At 41.8% G+C, this 20,000-nt stretch overlaps 1 protein-coding gene, 1 long non-coding RNA gene and 1 other non-coding gene across 3 annotated transcripts in view; 2 read left to right on the top strand and 1 right to left on the bottom strand.

Moving 5' to 3' along the window:
* Window positions 1-1,964: 1,964 nt before the first annotated feature.
* Trnah-gug lies at window positions 1,965-2,036 on the top strand. The gene has a single exon. It is a non-coding gene; the product is annotated as a tRNA-His (tRNA).
* Window positions 1,965-20,000, top strand: part of LOC118761852 — a 26,544-nt gene continuing 8,508 nt past the window's right edge. Inside the window, exon 1 of the long non-coding RNA XR_004997682.1 lies at window positions 1,965-2,036. This is a non-coding gene — a long non-coding RNA (uncharacterized LOC118761852). The remainder of the gene's footprint in view (window positions 2,037-20,000) is intronic.
* On the bottom strand, window positions 4,363-15,814 carry LOC115231267 (ribonuclease P/MRP protein subunit POP5). The gene is made up of 5 exons (XM_029801329.2): window positions 15,692-15,814; window positions 9,299-9,426; window positions 8,370-8,507; window positions 7,058-7,141; window positions 4,363-5,415 (listed from the first exon to the last, which is right to left on the bottom strand). Exons 1-5 carry the CDS (start codon window positions 15,706-15,708, stop codon window positions 5,300-5,302), a joined length of 483 nt encoding a protein of 160 aa, XP_029657189.1. The 5' UTR covers window positions 15,709-15,814; the 3' UTR covers window positions 4,363-5,299.

Here is a 20,000-nt window from a genome sequence, read left to right as displayed (position 1 = left end):
TCTCTCTCTCTCTCTCTCTCTCTTGTGGCGTGTGTGAGTGTGTGTCTGGCTGCCTGTCTATATACATACATACCTACATATAAACATGCATACATACATACATGCGTGTATGCATACATACATGCATGTATGCATATATACATGTGTGTATCTGTTTTTTATGATGTAACTGTTTGTGTGTTTTGACAATCGGTGTTGGTTCGTTTATGTCCTAGTATGCAAGCGGTTCTGCAAAATAGATCAATTGGTTAAGCACCAAACCTATAAAGATAAGTGCTGCGGTCGATTTGGCCCTCTAAACCCTTCCCGAGGGTGCTCCAGTATGGCCACAGCCAAAGAACTGAAGCGATTAGAGACAAAAACATACACACACACATCTCTCTGCATATATATATTTATATATGTATGTGTGTGTGTGTGTGTATGTATGTATATACATGCATATATATATGCCATTGTATATATATATATATATATATATATATATATATGTATGTATGTATATGTGTGCTTATGTATGTATCTATGTGTGTATGTATATACATATATATAGAGAGAGAGATACCTATGTGTATATATATATATATACTTATACATATATACATGCATATATATATATACATACATGTATGTATGTATTTATGTATGTTTGTATATTTATTTATATATGCATGTGTGTGTATATATATATGTATATATGTTTGTGTGTGTATATATACAGATACATATTTTTACATGTATGTATATATGCATTTATGTATACGTGTGTGTGGCTATTTGTATGTATGTATTTAATCCACGGTCCGTCTCTTTCCAGTAGACCAACGATAAAAGACACTCCAGCCACGCATGACCAGGTAAATTTCGTTGCTATTTCTAGCAGTTTGAGTGACCACAAAAAAATACCCAGCGATTGGACCAAGGGAAGTAACTTCAAACGTATCAATCATATAAGACACACGGAGTTATTTCCCTTGCTCTATATTTTCATTGGTTGATTACTGACTATTTTTGTTTTTTAATTCCAAACCAGAAGTTGGTCACATTAATGGCCACACTATAAGTTAAAATAAATGTGAAACCTACTTCAATAATGGCGCATTGCGGATGTGAGGTAAGAATCTTGCTTCCCAACCACATGGTTCCGGGTTCAGTCCCACTGCGTGGCAGCTTTGGCAAGTGTTTTCTGCTATAGCCCCGGGACGACAAAAGCCTTGTGAATGAATTTGGTAGACGGAAACTGAAAGAAGCCCGTCGAATATACATACATGTGTGTGCGTGTTATCTGTGTGTATGTGTTATGTATGTGTGCGTATTTGTGTCTGTGTCACCCCCCCCCCCATCACCACTTGACAACCGATGTTGGTGTGTTTGCGCTCCCGCAATGCATTAGGGGACGCTATGAATTTATTATATTATTATAGCACTGTATACTCTTTTTACTTGTTTCAGTCATTTGACTGCAGCCATGCTGGAGCACCGCCTTTAGTCGAGCAACTCGACCCCAAGGACTTATTCTTTGTAAACCTAGTACTGATTCTATCGGTCTCTTTTGCCGAACCGCTAAGTTACGGGGAAGCAAACACACCAGCATCGGTTGTCAAGCAATGTTGTGGGAAGGGACAAACACAGACACACACATACGTACGACGGGCTTCTTTTCAGTTTCCGTCTACCAAATCCACTCACAAGGCTATAGTAGAAGACACTTGCCCAAGGTGCCATACAAATTATATATCATATTCATAGTTTATATAAATTAGTAAAATATCAAATATTTATTTATACATAAAAATAGGGGTGAGGGCGTTGAGGGTATTATGTGGCCATGAGGTGTGGGGCGGTGACCCAAAACGTTTGAGACCTCTCGTCTAAAGAAATCCAGTTGAACACGGCATTTCTCTGACAGAACAGAAGCAATTGAAATTAACTAATCTGGCAACTTTACAATAATTAGACGGATGGCCGTGATCGTCTAGTGGTTAGGACCCCACGTTGTGGCCGTGGTAACCCAGGTTCGAATCCTGGTCACGGCAGTCTAATTTCATTTTGTTTTAGAATAATTCAGATATTCTTCGGCTTCTCTACAAAATCCTTGCTAGGTAGTTTTATTGTAAGTTAATTCTAGATATCCTACGACTTCAGGTTCGAATCCTGTTCATGGCAGTGCATCTTCATTTTGTTTCAAAATAAATTCTGACGTCTTTTGGCATCAGGTTCGAATCCTAGCCATAGCAGTTAAGCTTATTTTTTTTATTTTTTTAAGTTAACTAAGATATTCTCGGTGTCAGGTTCGAATCGCGGCCATGCCGGTGCAACTTTGTTTTAAGTTGATACTTGACGTCCTTTCGCATCAGGTTCGAATCCTAATCAGAGCAGTTCAATTTAATTTTGTTTAAATTCAGGTAATTTTTGTAAATGAAAGCATCCATCCTCAGATCAACTCTCACCTTATCGTCTGCATCAGTCATGGGAAACATCAGAATGGTACACGTAACGAAAAATTACATAGTATTTTTCTTGTAATGTGGCTCGCCCGAGGATGACTTGTCTCATGCGGCTCGCCCAAGGACGGGCTGTCTCACGCGACCCGTCCGAGGATGACCTGTCTCGTGCGGCTCGCCCAAGGATGAGCTGTCTCCCGCGACCCGCCCGAGGATGACCTGTCTCATGCGGCTCGCCCAAGGACGGGCTGTCTCCGCGACCCGCCCGAGGATGACCTGTCTCGTCCAAGGACGGGCTGTCTCACACGACCCGCCTAAGGATGAGCTGCCTTATGCGGCTCTTTTCTCGAAAAAGTTGCTAATTCCTGGCCTAAATCTTGGTTGGTCTTCCTCTTCCACAACGTCCTTACACCTTCAGCATTTGGTCCCTTTAACACACAAATTATCGCTCTTCAAATGCATCGTTGCAAGTCCACAATCATCACTGTTGTACCCTTGGGCAAATATCTCTGATACCCATTTCCTCCATCCTCAATACCTTTCTATTCTATCGATCACATATCCAACGGAACATTCTCTTCTTTTCTCTTCCCTGTTACACAACCTCAACGTTCATCACCATAATTTTAACGTCCACCTGTCCATGCTTGCATGAGTCGGACGGAGTTTACTGAAGCAGATTTTCCACAGTTGGATGACCTTTCCCGCTGTCAACCTTCACCGGTTTCCACGTAAGGTGATATTTCTCCGTGGCCAGACATGTTCTCACAATACTGAAAATTAACTGACACTGCTTATATAACAGTGACACTCATTTACAGCAATCATGCGATGTCAAGAAAAGGAGAAACGCCCACCCACGCATAACAAACTTCTTTCTGTTTCCACCTATCAAATCCACAAGGCTTTAGTCAACCCGGGGCTATAGTAGAAGACACTTGCCCAATATGTCATGCAGTGGGACTGAACCTGAAACCATGTGGTTGGGAAACAATCATTTTAACCACACAGCTACCCCTGCATCTCAACCTCAAATAATATCCCATTTTGTCTAACCCCCCCCCCACCCCCACACACACACATCAAACAGTCTGCCCTTCATTCCCAGTAGGAAATCGCTATTATATATATGGTATTCCGTCGGTTACAACGATGAGGGTTCCAGTTGATCCGATCACCAGAACAGCCTGCTCTTGAAATTAACCTGCAAGTGGCTGAGTACTCCACAAACACACAAACCTTTAACATAGTTCTCAGGGAGATTCAGCATAACACAGAGTGTGACAAGGCTGGTCCCTTCGAAATACAAGTACAACAGAAACAGGAAGAAAGAGGGAGAGAAAGTTGTGGTGAAAGAGTACAGCAGGGTTCACCACCACCCCCTGTCGGAGCCTTGTGGAGCTTTTTAGGGGTCACTCACAACACCTGGTCTTGGAATCAAAACCGCAAGTCTGCTGCCCTAACCACTGGACCATTGCACCTCCACATATTCCATACACACCAGAATCGTGGAGGCGCAATGGCCCAGTGGTTAGGGCAGCGGAGTCGCGGTTTCAATTCCCAGACCGGGCGTTGTGAGTGTTTATTGAGCGAAAACACCTAAAAGCTCCATGAGGCTCCGGCAGGGGATGGTGGTGATCCCTGCTGTACTCTTTCACCACAACTTTCTCTCACACTTACTTCCTGTTTCTGTTGTACCTGTATTTCAAGGGGCCGGCCTTGTCACTCTCTGTGTCACGCTGAATATCCCCGAGAACTACAGGTTAAGGGTACACGTGTCTGTGGAGTGCTCAGCCACTTACACGTTAATTTCACGAGCAGGCTGTTCCGTTGATTCGGATCAACCGGAACCCTTATCGTCGTAACCGACGGAGTGCTTCCAACACATCAGAATCAAACAGTAAGAAGGAGTCATCAATTGGTGAATAAATACTTTTTATTTGCAGATTAACCTTCTCCCTGCTGTTATCGCAATTTTGCTGCCCACAAGTTTTCTTCCCTATAGGTACAGGGGCATTTTGTCCCCTTGGGAGAGGTGCTTGAAATAAATATATCGCCAAGCTTATTTCTGGTACTTTAAACAGGCTTCGGTTAAGAACAAGGCTGAACTTCCATTTTCATTGTTTGTATACAAACCTTTGAAATCGAACTTAATGTTTTGGAATTTTTACTGAACAAAAATGGTGACTCCTGCATTTGATTCTGACTCAGAGTCTTGTTAGATTCTGACTCAGAGGATTATTTTGAAGGATTTACTCAGGCAGATATCATCATCATCATCTTTTAACGTCCGCTTTCCACGCTAGAATGGGTTGGACGATTTGACTGAGGACTGGCGAACCAGATGGCTGCACCAGGCTCCAATCTTGATCTGGCAGAGTTTCTACTGCTAGATGCCCTTCGATGGTGAAATTATTTGAGATGATGATGAAGATGAGGATGTAGACTGTCTTTGCAGTTATATTGAGAACGATGTACCGAATGGATACCATCATCCATGGCTGGTTGATTTAAGGAAAGAACTGGTCCCAAGGAAGTACATTTCTGAGGGGCAACACTTTTGCCTACCCCTCAATGCTTTACATAAAAATATTCTTCATCCATTCCTTCTTAGTATACAAAAAAAAAAAAAAAAGCCTGTACACACAATACAATGAAAGTTATAACAATTTTAAAACCACACACACACACAAACTCATACAATCATATAAGGTACACCGTCCAGTGTCCCCCCACCCCAACCATATTTTCAAGTCAGCAGGTTGTTTGTGTTGGCAGAAATCTGGCTGCTATTTCTAACAGGTCAATCACCTGTGTAGCAGGGACTCCTCGTCGCCAGGCTGAGCCTCACATGATCATGTTGTTGTTTTCACAGTGTTCTTTCGGTGCTTGTAGGCGCTGGCTTCTATCTGGGACTCAAGCTTTCCAGAACAACTCTCAAAGATCGAGGCCTGAACTTTCTCCCTCTCTTCTGAAAAGAGGAAAAAAAGAAGAAGAAAAAAATAAATAACGAAAATCACAAGAAAAACATCACAGAACAAACATTATCCATTGCAGGTGTGGCTGTGTGGTAAGAAGTTTGCTTCTTAACCAAATGGCTCTGGGTTCAGTCCCGCTGTGTGGAACCTTGAGCTGATGTCCTCTAATGTAACCTCACGATGACCAAAGCCATGTGAGTAGATTTACTAGACAGAAACTGAAAGAAGCAGTGAGCAGGCAGAAACGTTAGCACACCTGGCGAAATGCTTAGCGGTATTTCGCTCGCCAAGCTGGCAGAAACGTTAGCGTGCCGGGCGAAATGCTTAGCGGTATTTCATCTGGCGCAACGTTGTGAGTTCAAATTCCGCCGAGGTCGACTTTGCCTTTCATCCTTTCGGGGTCGATAAATTAAGTACCAGTTACGCACTGGTGTCGATGTAATCGACTTAATACCTATGTCTGTCCTTGTTTGTCCCCTCTATTACCTTGTGGGTAATAAAGAAATAGGTATTTCGCTCACCGATACATCTGATATGTGTACACCAGGTACATGCATCACAACCATATGTGCGCAACATGGTGATCTCATATCAAGATAAACAGCGCATGACCTTGCAGGTGGGGCCCAGTTAGAATTTTCTTCAGGTCGAGTAACCCATCCTACTCGAAAGGTCTCTGAATAAAGGTTGTTTAAGGATGTTGGACGAAACACCCATGTTTCCAGAGGTGAATTATTCAAACCCCAAAGAATCCCTCTCAACACATGGCTATGATGCTCCCCCACTACTCCTGCTCGTGGTCAGAGATGCACATATCGTCAGCCACCAAGGGACATGCTCAACTGGTTAAGGTCAAGCAACTGACAAGCAAATCTGTGGTATTGAGCAGAATATTTGCTGTAGCCCATCTTTTATACCAAGACAAACAATGTACATGATGACACTTCCAATCAGTTAAGATCAGAAACCATGAGAGCCACTGCCTGGTACTGTATCAGGGCATAGGTACACCAGGCACATGCATCACAACCATATGTGTGCGACATGGGGATCTCATATCAAGATAAACAGCGCATGACCTTGCAGGTAGGGCCCAGTTAGAATTTTCTTCTGGTCAAGTAACCCATCCTGCTCAAAATGTCCCTGAATAAGGGTTGTTTAAGGATGTTATTATTCCTATAATCATCATCATCATATATAAGGTGGTGAAAAGCAGCGAGATGACAGAATCGTTAACATGCTGGGAAAAATGCTTAGCGGTATTTTGTCTGCCGCTATGTTCTGAGTTCAAATTCCGCCAAGGTCGACTTTGCCTTTCATCTTTTCGGGGTCAATGAAATAAGCACCAGTTGAACACTGGGGTCGATGTAATCAACTCATCCCCTCCCCATAAAATTTCAGGCCTTGTGGCTATTGTAGAAAAAGTTATTATTATGATGACGACAATGATGATGGTGGTGGTGATGACGTTGAATTATGATAATGGAGATATCTCAGTGTCAAGCTGATGGTGTGATGAAGATGATGAAGATGATATTGATGATGATGATGATGACGATGGTGATGATGATGATGATGACATTAATGAAAACATATATAAAAGACATCCCAAATGCCAAGTCTTCAGCAACTTACCTTTGTTCTTACATTCCAGAAACGCACGAGGCAACGCTTGGTAACGCTGAGCAAGCAGGCTCTTCTTTGTAGATTTTATTGTCCCTGGAGGAAAAACAGATACGAAACGACTTTCACTGGAATTGAACCTGCAAACAGTGGTGGTAATGGTGGCGGTGACAGTTGTGGCATGGGCAGTAGTAGTAAAGATAGAGAAAGTGGTGATGGTGGTAGTAGTAATAGTGATGGTAGTGGTAGTAGTAGTTGTGCTAACAGCGGTGGTGATAGTAGTTGTAATAGTGGTAGTAAGGATTTTGGTGGTACTTGTAGTGGTGGTGGTGGTAGTAGTAGCGATAGAGAAAGTGGTCATGGTAGTAGTAATTGTGCTAACAGTGGTGGTGATAGTATAAGTAGTTGTAATAGTGGTACTTGTAAGGCTTGTGGGGGTGGTGGTGGTGGTAGAAGTGAGGGGAGTGAGAGTAATCAGGACAGTGTAGTGGTAGTAGTAGTAGTAGTGATAGACAGGAATGATGGTGGTGGTGGTGGTAGTTATGGAAACAGTGGTTAATAGTGGTAGTGGTGGTGGTGCTGGTGGTAGTCTTAGATAATGGTAATGGTGGTGGTGGTAGTAATACAGCATCAACACCTGCATGCCATTGGAAAAGTCAGAAAAATGGGTCGATGGGTTCCTCGCAAACTTTCCAAGTCTAATTGCATGCAGAGACATTCCAAAGGCTGGAGCAGTTTGAATGGAAAACGATGCACCACCCACCATATTCGGCAGGCATTGCCCCATCTGATTATCTTTTATTCTGCAGTCTTCAAAATCATTTGGATGGCAAAAATATGAATTCTGTAGACGAGGTCAGAACAGTAGTGGAGGAGTATTTTTCATCATGGACAAATGAATTTTGCAAGTCTACCAGATAGATGGAAGAGTATTGTAGAAAATGAAGGAGAGTATATTTTAGATTAAAAAAGGACTTTGTTTATCTTAGTTTTGAAAGATAAAAGAAGTATAAAAAAACTGCATTATTTATGGGATGACCCAATATCTGTGTGTGTGATGTTGTCATCCTGACAATGCTTAGTGGTTCAGCAAAAGAAACCGATAGAATAAGTAGTAAGGTTACAAAAAATAATCCCATGGGTCAATTTGTTCGACCAAAACCCTCTAAGGCGGTGCCCCAGCATGGTCGCAGTCAGATGATTGAAACAAATGAAAGTATAAAAGAATACGTATACACACACACACACACACACACACATATACTCACACACACAAGTAAACTGAGAAGACGAAAGGCAAGAAAGAGCAGTGACTAAATTTTACCTCCAACATGAAGGGATCGCAAAGACGCCTCCTTGTTCTTGATGAGTTTGATGAAGCAGACGGCAGACTGAACCATCAGACAGTGTTTCCTCGGCACCACTATTATTATGGTGTTGGTGTTGCTGTCAAAATATTTGACTAAAAGAAACAAAAAAGAAAAAAAAAGAAAATCAAAACAAAGATTTTAAGTGCGGGGGGGGGGGGGAGTTCAAAGAATAAAAAAGTTATAAAGAGATTTAACTCTTAAGCCTTCTGTTACCACATTTCTAACGCCAACCACTCCGAGAGCATAGTGGGTGCTTTTACGTGCCACCGGCACGAGGGCCAGTGAGGCGGTACTCTGTATAAAAAAAAAATGTTTAAATAGGTGCGGGAGTGGCTGTGTGGTAAGTGGCTTGTTTACTAACCACCTGGTTCCAGGTTCAGTCCCACTCAATGGCACCTTGGGCAAGTGTCTTCTACTATAGCCTTGGACAGACCAAAGCCTTATGAGTGGATTTGGTTAATGGAAACTGAAAGAAGCCCGTTGTGTATATATATATGTGTGTGTGTATCTGAGTTTGTCCCCCGCCCCCACCCAACATCGCTTAACAGCCGATGATGGTTCAGCAAAAGAGGCCGATAGAATAAATACTAGGCTTACAAAGAATAAGTCCTGGGGGTCGATTTGTTCGACTAAAGGCGGTGCTCCAGCATGACTACAGTCAAATGACTGAAACAAACAAAAGAATAAAAATATTCTATGAATTGCAGAAGCACAACCAATTTATAACACACAGACTCAAACAGACAATTCTTCTGTGGACCTCTGATGAGAACCTTTGGCATAGAGACCCCTCCCTTGGTGGCTCAGGTGAGCATGTTCCTGTGCATGTGTGTGTGTGTAGAGAGAGAGAGAGAGAGAGAGAGTAGAAAGACTGAGTACTTACCATAAGTTACTTTCTGGATGACAGCCCTCCCGTAGTCTCCATAAGCCGTCTGTACAGCCTCCGTGATGGCCGAGAGGATATCGTTGGAATAGAACTGGTGACATGACTCGATCTCGTACAAGAGGTAGCTTAAATACAGAAACAGCATAATAATGATAATAATAATAATAATAATAATGGTAATAATGATAATAATAATGATAATAATAATAATGATGAAATGATGATGATAATGATAATAATAATAATAATAATAATGGTAATAATAATCATCATCATCATCATCATCATCATCGTTTAACGTCCGTTCTCCATGCTAGCATGGGTTGGACGGTTCGACCGGGGATCTGGGAAGCCAGAAGGCTGCACCAGGCTCCAGTCTTATCTGGCAGTGTTTCTACAGCTGGATGCCCTTCCTAACGCCAACCACTCTGTGAGTGTAGTGGGTGCTTTTTGCGTGCCACCTGCACAGGTGCCAGGCGAGGCTGGCAACGGCCACGGTCGGATTGGTGTATTTTATGTGCCACCGGCACGGAAGCCAGACGAGGCGGTGCTGGCATCGGCCACAAGTCGGATGGTGCTTTTTACGTACCACTAGACCAGGGATCCTGGCTGGTTCAATTCGATTTCGATTTCGCTTGCCCCAACATGTCTTCGCAAGCAAGGGGGTTGGCATGGGTGCCTGTTGTACGGTCAGATTGGTGTATTTTACGTGCCACCAGCACGGAAGCCAGTGGAGGCGGCACTGGCATTGGCCACGAGTCGGATAGTGCTTTTTACGTACCACCAGACCAGGGAACCTGGCTGGTTCGATTCGATTTCGCTTGCCCCAACATGTCTTCGCAAGCAAGCGGGTTGGCATGGGTGCCTGTCGTACGGTCAGATTGGTGTATTTTACGTGCCACCGGCACAGAAGCCAGTGGAGGCGGCGCTGGCATCGGCCACGAGTCGGATAGTGCTTTTTACGTACCACCAGACCAGGGATCCTGGCTGGTTCAATTCGATTTTGACTTCGATTTCGATTTCGCTTGCCCCAACATGTCTTCGCAAGCATGGGTGCCTGTCGTCGGATGAGGTTCTATATCGACTTCGCTTGCCTCAACAGGTCTTTGTGTCCAAGGGAGGAAAGGCATTCATAAGTGGGCTGGGCTCACTTGTCCTGCCTGGTCTTCTCACGTACAGAATATTTCCAAAGGTCTCGGTCGCTGGTCATTTCCTCAGTGAGGCCTAAAGTTCGAAGGTCGTGGTAATAATAATGATGATGATGATGATAATAATAATAATAATAATAATAATAACTTTTGCCACAAGGGTAACTTGTGGAGATGAGTCGATTACATCGACCCCTAGCGTTTAACTGGTACTTGCTTTATCGACCCTGAAAGGATGAAAAGCAAAGTCGACCTCGGCAGAATTTGAACTCAGAATGTAGCGTCAGGTGAAATACCGCCAACCATTTTGTCCATCATGCTAACGATCCTACCAGCTGGCCACCTTCAATAATAATAATAATAATAATGATAATAATAATAATAATCATCCTTTTGATTATAGGCACAAGGCCTGAAATTTGGGCAGGGCTAAGTCGATTACATCGACCCCAGTGCGTAACTGGTACTTAATTTATCAAGGCCAGAAGAATGAAAGGCAAAGTCGACGTTGGTAGGATTTGAACTTAGAACGTATTGACAGGTGAAATACTACTAAGCCTTTCATCCAGTGTCTAATGATTCTACCAGCTCACTGCTTTCAATAATAATAATAATAATAATAATCCTTTCTACAATAGGCACAAGGCCTGAAATTTTTGGGGAGGGATCTAGTCGATTACATCGACCCCCAGTGCTCAACTGGTACTTATTTTATTGGCCCCTAAAAGGATGAAAAGTAAAGCCAACCTCAGTGGGATTTGATCTCAGAATGTAAGGCACTGGAAGAATTGATGCCTAGCATTTGGTCAGCGTGGGGTGCACTGCAGTGGGATTGAACCTGAAGCCATGTGGTTACATACAATGTGAGCTTCTTAACCTTGCAGCTATGCCTGCCACCTTTGTTTATAAATCTGTTCAGCCGGGGCTGAACTGTGGACGTAAGAAGAAGAACAACAACAACTACTATAAGTGCCACCACCACCACCACCACGATTTCTATTCACTGCTATCACCACTCTGTCTTACTCCTCCCTAGTGACCCCTTTCCCAACCAACACCAACAATGGTAGGGTCAAAGCATGAAGGGGGTCTAGGGGACAAATATGAAAAGTAGAAGAACCAATTTATCAAGTTGACAACTGGAAGAGGCATTTTATTGGTGTCTTGGAGACAGACAGCCGGATGGAGAGAGAGAGAGAGGGAGAGAGAGAGAGAGACAGACAAGACAGACAGAGGGGAGAGAAAGACAGACAGACAGACAGGCATGAAATTGGAGAAATGAGTTTTGAAGGAGCTGCAGCTTGAATCTTCAGATGTAAAATATAAAATACAATAAAAAAAAACAAAACAAAATATAATAATCAAAAAAATAATGGAATAAAAAATTTAAAAGATAAACAGACAAAAATTGTGAATTAATGGAGTAAACAAATGAAAGAGGATTTAATTTAAGGATTATCTGCCTCGACAAATCCTAAACTGTCGAACCATGTAGGTGCATGTGGGGGTGGGGATCAGGGTATCTGTGTGAGTGGGATTTCTCTATCTCTGTCTCTCTTTTACTAAAATTGTGATAGCCATTGTAATCACATCACAACATGGTGACTTGGGAGAACATTTCCTGCCGTAATTTTGGCATTACCGATTCCTTGCAAGGGAGAGTTTGATGCAGCAGAAAACCACCTGAAATGTGTGTGTGTGTATTGCTCATTTCTATCCCAACAGCATTTTGCTCTTGAAACCAAATTGAACAACGTTATTGAAAAGGCACTGAAATTGTGATGACTTTTAGCTGATAACTGATGAGGGGTGAGCATGTCAACATGTTTTGTGTTTTTTCCTGTTTTCCAGGTGTTCCTTCATTTTACTATATATATATATATATATATAAAACAATACTGGGAGGATAGAGACGGAACGAAGCGAAAATTCGAACGGAACCCGACGCGAAGCGCTGTCAGACAATAGTGTAATAAATAAAATATATGCATACATACATACATATATGTATTCTTTTATCTTGTTTCAGTCAATTGACTGCGGCCATGCTAAGGCAATGCCTTGAAGGGTTTTAGTCAGACAAATCGACCACAGGACTTATTCTATCAGTCCCATGATAACTCACCACTTTCAAAGAAGTCTTGTGTCCAACCCTTTGCAGGCAAGGTGATGCCCAGTCTTTTGGAACCAGCGTGGAGCAGTGATGATAGATTTTCTGGCAAAGGGTATATTATGTTGTTTCTCTGCTGCAGAAATTGCGGGACGTCATCAATGCAGAGAGGCGTGACATGCTGACCAGCTGACCAAAGGAATTGACCTCCTGCAAGGCAACGCCTCAGTTCACAATGTGCCTGTTGCCCAGATGGAAGCACACTCCCACGGTTATCAAATCCCTCCTCATCTCTCTTGCTCTCCCAACCTTGCACTGTCTGACTTCCACCTCTTTCCAGCAATAAAGTCTTTTTTGAAGGGGAAACACTTTTTGGTTGATGACGAACTTATTTCTGAGGTAAAGTCTTGGCTCCAGATCATCACAGCTGCATAAAGTGATGGGAGAAATGTGTCGCCATTGGTGGTGGCCATGTAGAGAAGGACTAAAAATTATGACATGTTTTTGTATATCCCAGCCCTTGGGAAGGGGATATCTTTAACGAAAATACTTTATAATCTGTCCATATATTACCTTATATGGAAACAGATGTGAGTTGGCCCATGGAAGGGGATCAGGCCTGTAGAAAATCTGCAGCAATTTAAAAAAAAAAAACTAAAAACTCCATTGAACCAATGAAGCATGGTAAAGGTGGATGGTAAAATTATGATGAAAACCTGGAAAAAAAAAAGAATTTAAAGAAATAAATATTTTTAAAAATTGATTGAAAGAATTTAATTAGAATTTAAGTTTCAGAATTATCTGCCGTAATTAATGCTAATCTTTCAACAGCTTGTCTGCCTAAGAAGACATCCATGTCTTGTGTGCGAATATTCCATTCGTTCTTTTGGCGTGCATCTGTTTAATTCTTGAAAGCTGTGTGTGTGTGTGTGTATGAGTAAATCTCTCTCTCTCTTTCTCTCTCTTCATGTTTCGCTAACAGAGTGCAGCCGACAACCACCATCTTAAACTCATTAGCATATGTCCCACAAACTGTGTTAACCGTCCAAGAAGATGGAGGATCAACGTTATGTCCTCTGATTGACTGAAAGAGGATAACGGTGACAACAGACGATGGATGGACATTTATTTATTCATTTTAGATCTCTGCAGACAACAGTGTTGTTGGTTACAGATTGAAGAAGAAGCACTCTGTCGGTTACGACGATGAGGGTTCCGGTTGATCCGATCAACGGAACAGCCTGCTCGTGAAATTAACGTACAAGTGGCTGAGCACTCCACAGACACGTGTACCCTTAACGTAGTTCTCGGGGATACTCAGCGTGACACAGAGAGTGACAAGGCCGGCCCTTTGAAATACAGGTACAATAGAAACAGGAAGTAAGAGTGAGAGAAAGTTGTGGTGAAAGAGTACAGCAGGGATCACCACCATCTCTGCCGGAGCCTCGTGGAGCTTTAGGTGTTTTCACTCAATAAACACTCACAACGCCCGGTCTGGGAATCGAAACCGCGATCCTATGACCGCGAGTCCGCTGCCCTAACCACTGGGCCATTGCGCCTCCACGGTTAGAGATCAAAAAGAAGCCAATCACTGTTTCACTTCGATTCCGATGAACTAAAAGAACAAGAGTTTATCTCTCTCTCAACAATAATGGTCTTAACCCTTTCGTTACTAACCCGGCTCTGGCTCTGTGGTAAAATGTCTTGTTTTCGTAAGTTTTGAATTAAAATATTCCACCAAGCCTTAGTCACAATTTACATTCGTAACACTAACTTAATGATAACTAAGTTATTTTACTAAATTCTTTGTTATATTTAAAATAATTGAAAGAAACACAGAGCATCTCGAAATAAATACAGTAACGAAAAGGTTAAAGAACCATTTTTATTGAATTTTTGGTTTTGTTTTTTCCTTTCTTTGTTTCTCCAGTTTTCTCAATTCTTTATATCCATTGTGCAGGCCTGGTTGTGTAGTTAAGAAGCTAGTTCCCCAACGACATGGGTCTGGGTTCAGTCCCGCAGAACGGCCAAGTGTCTTTTGGTACAGCCTTCGGTCACCCAAAACCTTGTCAGCTACTTAACTATTATTTCTAGCATGCAGAATAACCACGATGTGGTTGTCATACTAACACTGTTGCCATTACTGTTTACGTCCAAGAGATACAAACAGGGGGAGGAGCAGTATGAAGACATAGTCACGTGGTTAATAAATTAATTTATTTCTAATTAGGAACAGAGGCATGGCTGTGTGGTGACAAGCTTGCTTCTGAACCACATGGTTCTGGGTTCAGTCTCATTGCATGGCACCTTAGGCAAGTAAGTGTCTTCTACTATAGCCTCAGTGAGACGGAAACCGAAAGAAGCCTGTCGTGTGTGTGAGTGTGTGAAAATATATATATATATATATATATATATATATATATATATATATGGTATTTCTATAAAATTTTATTGAAAAGACCCTATTTTCCTAAAAGTTACGAGGAAAATGCTCGGATCTTGTGAATTTTCCGAAGTCTTCTATATGGTACTACAAGCTAGTCGTAAGTAGTCGAACCTACAACGACTACATAGCAAAGTAAATATAACGGGAAGCTTTACGGAAATAAACAAAAGACGAAGGCAGGTGGAGTACAAACAAACAATTGTATTAGTATGGCGTTCAGGAATATAAATAGAACAAGTCTTTTACGTTTGGAGCCTACGCTCTTCAACAGAAAGATACACAGAAAAGAAACACGGAGAGAAACAAGGAGAGAAAAAAATTGCATGTAGGGGCTAACGATCTATCATGGCATATATATATGTGAGTGTGTGTGTCCTGAGTTTGCCTGTGACCGCCGTTCGACTACTGTTGTCCCCGTAACACAGCGGATAGGCAAAAGGGGAGACTACAGTGCTAGGCTTTAAGAGAATGAGATATTGGGGTCGATTTGTTCGGGAAATCCCTTCAAGGCCTTGCACCAGCATGGCCGCAGAATAATAGCTGAAAACAAATATAAAGAGTATACAAACGGAAACACCAAGAATATTATTTTAATACGGACAGCGACAGCAAAGATATATATATATATATTTATATATAATAGTGTACGTTATTAAACGTAGAATGTTGGAAAAAATAATGTTTACCGTTTTTTGAACCTCATCTCAACACGTGTTTCTTTCCGGCAACAGACTGTAGTTGAATGTTAGTTAGAGACCATTCTCACACATTGGCACCTAAGCGAATATGACTTGCCAATGGACCACTCTCGCACGTTGGACACTCAACTGAACAGGTACAGTTTTGATTATAGTATAATCCTGCATAGTATTTAAGAACATAAATATACACAAGCATAGGCATGCGCGCGCGCGTGTGTGAAGGCGTGTGTGGCCTAGTGGTTAGGCTGCTGGACTCAAGATCGCTAGATCGCGGGTTCGATTCCCTAAAGGGGCGGCGCGTTGTATTTTTGAGCATTTCACGATTTCGCGTTGCCCCAGTATCCGCTTCGACCGGGAAGGGGGGATTTGGCCTACTCAGCGGACTGGCGTCATTTGAAGGCAAATCTCTGTCTTGGAGTTCAGGGTGCCCCTTGGCACAAACGAGTCTTTAAGGATCCTCGTGCGCTTGGCAATACATAACTTGCCCCATTTCGTCCCATTTATGTACGGGGCTGGTTTCTCGAGTATCCTCCATACGATCGAGTGGGGAATCTCCTCGTCTCGTAATTGCCAGATATGGCCGGCCAGCGATGTCACGTATCTCCTTTCCGGGACTCTGAAGGAGGCCAAATGATTGGAAATACGCTGTTTGAGAGAGTTTCTAGTGCATCCCACGTACTTTTCTGTGTTCGATTGAAGCTTCGTAGCCACGTCGAGAGATACAATAAACATAAGTATTGGTAATTTAAGAGATCTTACGGGAAAACTCAGTGGCTGTGAAAAAGTTTAGTATTAATATAGGGCTGGTGACTCTGATTAACGAATAAACAAATAAATGATTCGTTAATTCCCTTGGACCGTCAAAAATTATTTTGACTGATAACTAAACAGTACAGTTCTATGGAAGACTAACTTTAGCCGTTTTGATTGTCTAAAACAGTGCTTCTCAAACTATCTCATTGGGCGTACAGGCAGATTTTTTCCTCAATGTGCTAGGGACAGGTAATATTTCTTAGTAATGTTATATTTATACCTGAAACAATATATATCTTTATATATAAAAGTGAAGTTGTGTGTCTGTCTCCCACGATTTAGATTCCTAACTACTCCCACATTTTGCGGTGCAGTTTAACCAAAACCGGGTATCTTATAGTCGTGATTCATATCGAGCCCTTCTGGGTATTAGCGCGCGTCTACGATGAGTCTATGATTTTAAAAAAAATTTACCATCATTTTTTCCATTTTAATGCATTTTTTTCGCTATTATATAAGGGAAGTAACTCTCTAAAAATGTCTACGATGAGTCAACGATTTTTAAAAAAAATTTACCATAATTTATTTTCCATTTTTAATGCATTTTTTTGCTATTTTTTGGCTATAACCCTCTAAAAATGCTTATATAGTTATTTCCCTTACAAATCCGAGCAACGCCGGGCGATACTGCTAGTAATGAATACAATAAAAGTTGACATTTTAAAAATCTTATAATTTATATTATAAACAAATAATACAATATTCTTTTCTACTTTAGGCACAAGACCCGAAATTTTGGTGGAGGGGGCAAGTCGATTAGATCGACACCAGTACGCAACTGGTACGTGCTAACGTTTCTGCCAGCTGGCCGCCTTACAAATAATATAATTTAAAATAAGCATTTTATAAGCATTTTGTTTCTTTTCTGCAAATATATGTGGAGGCGCGTGGCTTAGTGGTTAGGGGTGACAGCATCATGATCGTAAGATTGTGGTTTCGATTCCTGGACCGGGTGACGCGTTGTGTTCTTGAGCAAAACACTTAATTTCACGTTGTTCCAGTCCACTCAGCTGGCAAAAATGAGTAACGCTGCGATGGACTGGGGTCCCGTTTAACTAGGGAACATACACGCCATTGAAACCGGGAAGCCGGGCCCATGAGCCTGACTAGGCTTTAAAGGGGCGCATTTATTATCATTTTTTTTTTACACATACAGTATATACGTTTATCCATCTACACATATATTTGTCTATTTTCACAGTCAACGATTAAACTCAAATACTTTTTTTACTTCTTTTTTATCTGAGCATGACAGATTCTCTTGTTGTGAACCACAAATGAGGGTTCAGTAAAATAAAGGGGCACGAATGTGTCCCTTAGGCATGCTGGTGCCTTGCTAACCTTTTGGCAAACGGAACAAGTTGAGGACTCAGTTTGCATGAGTGCTTGTGAATCATTTACTACGTATTTTCTTCAGTGAACAGCAGGGCCTGCTTTGCTTCGTATCACAAAACCACATTCACAGGTAAAGGTCTCCATTTAAAGGAGCAGCGTTTTGCCACTGGGTCTTCATGCTTGCACAAAGCTGATCCTTATACTGGAGTCGACTTTGCTAAAATCTTTGAACCGAGGAGAAGCAGGTCTGGCACCAGGTCCTGCCTTCTGATGCTTTTGTTTTCCCAGAAAGAAAAGGGAACATTGCATCGCTTCAGATTTTTCTTTTAGGTTGTGTGTGTGTGTGTGTATTTATGCCTCTACTACCGCCTGACGATTGGTGTTGTTTTGTCTACGTAAACGTATCTCAATCGTTTGGCTTAAGAGACCGACAGAATAAAAGCTAGATTTAAAAAAAAGAATAAAATTTATTCGACTGAAATCCTTGAATCTGTGCCCCTGCATGACCGCAGTCCAATGACTGAAACAAGTAAAAGATAAATGATATATACTATAATACCACGGTATCGACCGGTTTATCGGATGTTGTTATACACCGCTGGTCACAAAGCACTTCATCGTATTGTTATAGCTTTCGAATGACACCAGCTTACTGACTTGGCGAGCTGGCTTACATTCCCCTTAAATGGTACGCCAGTCCGTAGTAGAGCTATTAATTTATAGCTAAACGGACTGGAGCAACATAAAATAAAGTGTTTAGCTCAAGAACACAACGGACAGTCAGTCTGAGAATCGAAACCACGATCTCGCGTGCAGCTCCCTTAGCCACTAGGCCACGCGCCTTCACATATACTATAATATATGTAGAGATATGTGAGACGATATTGATGGAAAACTATTAAATATGGCGTCGAAAACTGCTTCTCTAGGTTCATAGGTTGAACAAAAGACATTGTACTCGGCGTCCATCATCGTTGTTGCTTTATTTCGATTATGTCGTCGTCGTCGTCGTCGTCGTCATTGTTTTTACAACACCAGAGTTTTCAACAGACAACAAGCAGCAGACATGTTTGCCAAATTCCCTCGCAAAGCGAAAAAAAGAATGAAAAAGGATAACGAAGGGGAAAGTTCGCTGACAAGATGCCAAACAATTTTCACTGAATCCTTTCACTCACTAGAATTCTAGTAATTAACCACGTGACGTGTTTGAAAGCAAACTCTTCGTTTGAATCTTTCAATACCTGAGTTAAAATGTGCCAACAAGTCGTTTCACACTTTCACCGACCCCTAAGGCGGAGATGTCTCCCTGATTTTCATTTATTTTATTACCTTTATTTGTTTTTTGTTTTTTTACACTTCAATCATTCAGCCACTTATTAATATTATTAGTGTTGTTGTTGCTGCTGCTGTTAAGGTGGTAAATTAAATTAGTTTTCCGAAACCTTAACAATGGCCCCAGTTTCGAAAGTTGCTGATTACCAAATATTCTTCTTTCCTTATAGCTTTCTCTCTTTCTCTCGCTTCAATATACACATGTATACAATTACACACATATAAACAAACGTATACGTGTATAAACACACACACGCACGCACACACACACACACACACACACACACAAATACAAACATACATGTTTGTCTTTTACTCCTATCGCTTTTCTATACTTCTCTGAAAACTGTGTTTCTCTCTTATCTATCTATCTATCTATCTATCTATCTATCTATCTATCTATCTATCTATCTATCTATCTATCTATCTATCTACCTATCTATCTATCTATCTATCTATCTATCTATCTATCTATCTATCTATCTACCTACCTATCTATCTATCGATCTGTCTATCTATCTATCTATCTATCTATCTATCTATCTATCTATCTATCTATCTATCTATCTATCTATCTATTGAGCCACTACTGCGGAAGCTGGCGACGCTGAGGGGCATCCCGCGAGAATTGGGATGCGGGACGAGCGTGTCCGCATATGCGGACGTCATCACCGTCATAGTGTCTAGCCAGGAGCACATCGAGCTGGTCGGCGAGACACTGAAAGACTACGAAGCTGTAACAGGAGCGAAAATCAACCGGGAAAGGTCAGTGGGCTTGCGGCTCGGCATCTGGAGAAGCAAGCCCATGCCGTCC

Source organism: Octopus sinensis, unplaced genomic scaffold, assembly GCF_006345805.1.
Source record: "Octopus sinensis unplaced genomic scaffold, ASM634580v1 Contig18005, whole genome shotgun sequence".
NCBI classification, from domain to species: Eukaryota; Metazoa; Mollusca; class Cephalopoda; order Octopoda; family Octopodidae; genus Octopus; species Octopus sinensis.
This window is presented reverse-complemented; position numbering and strand designations above follow the sequence as displayed.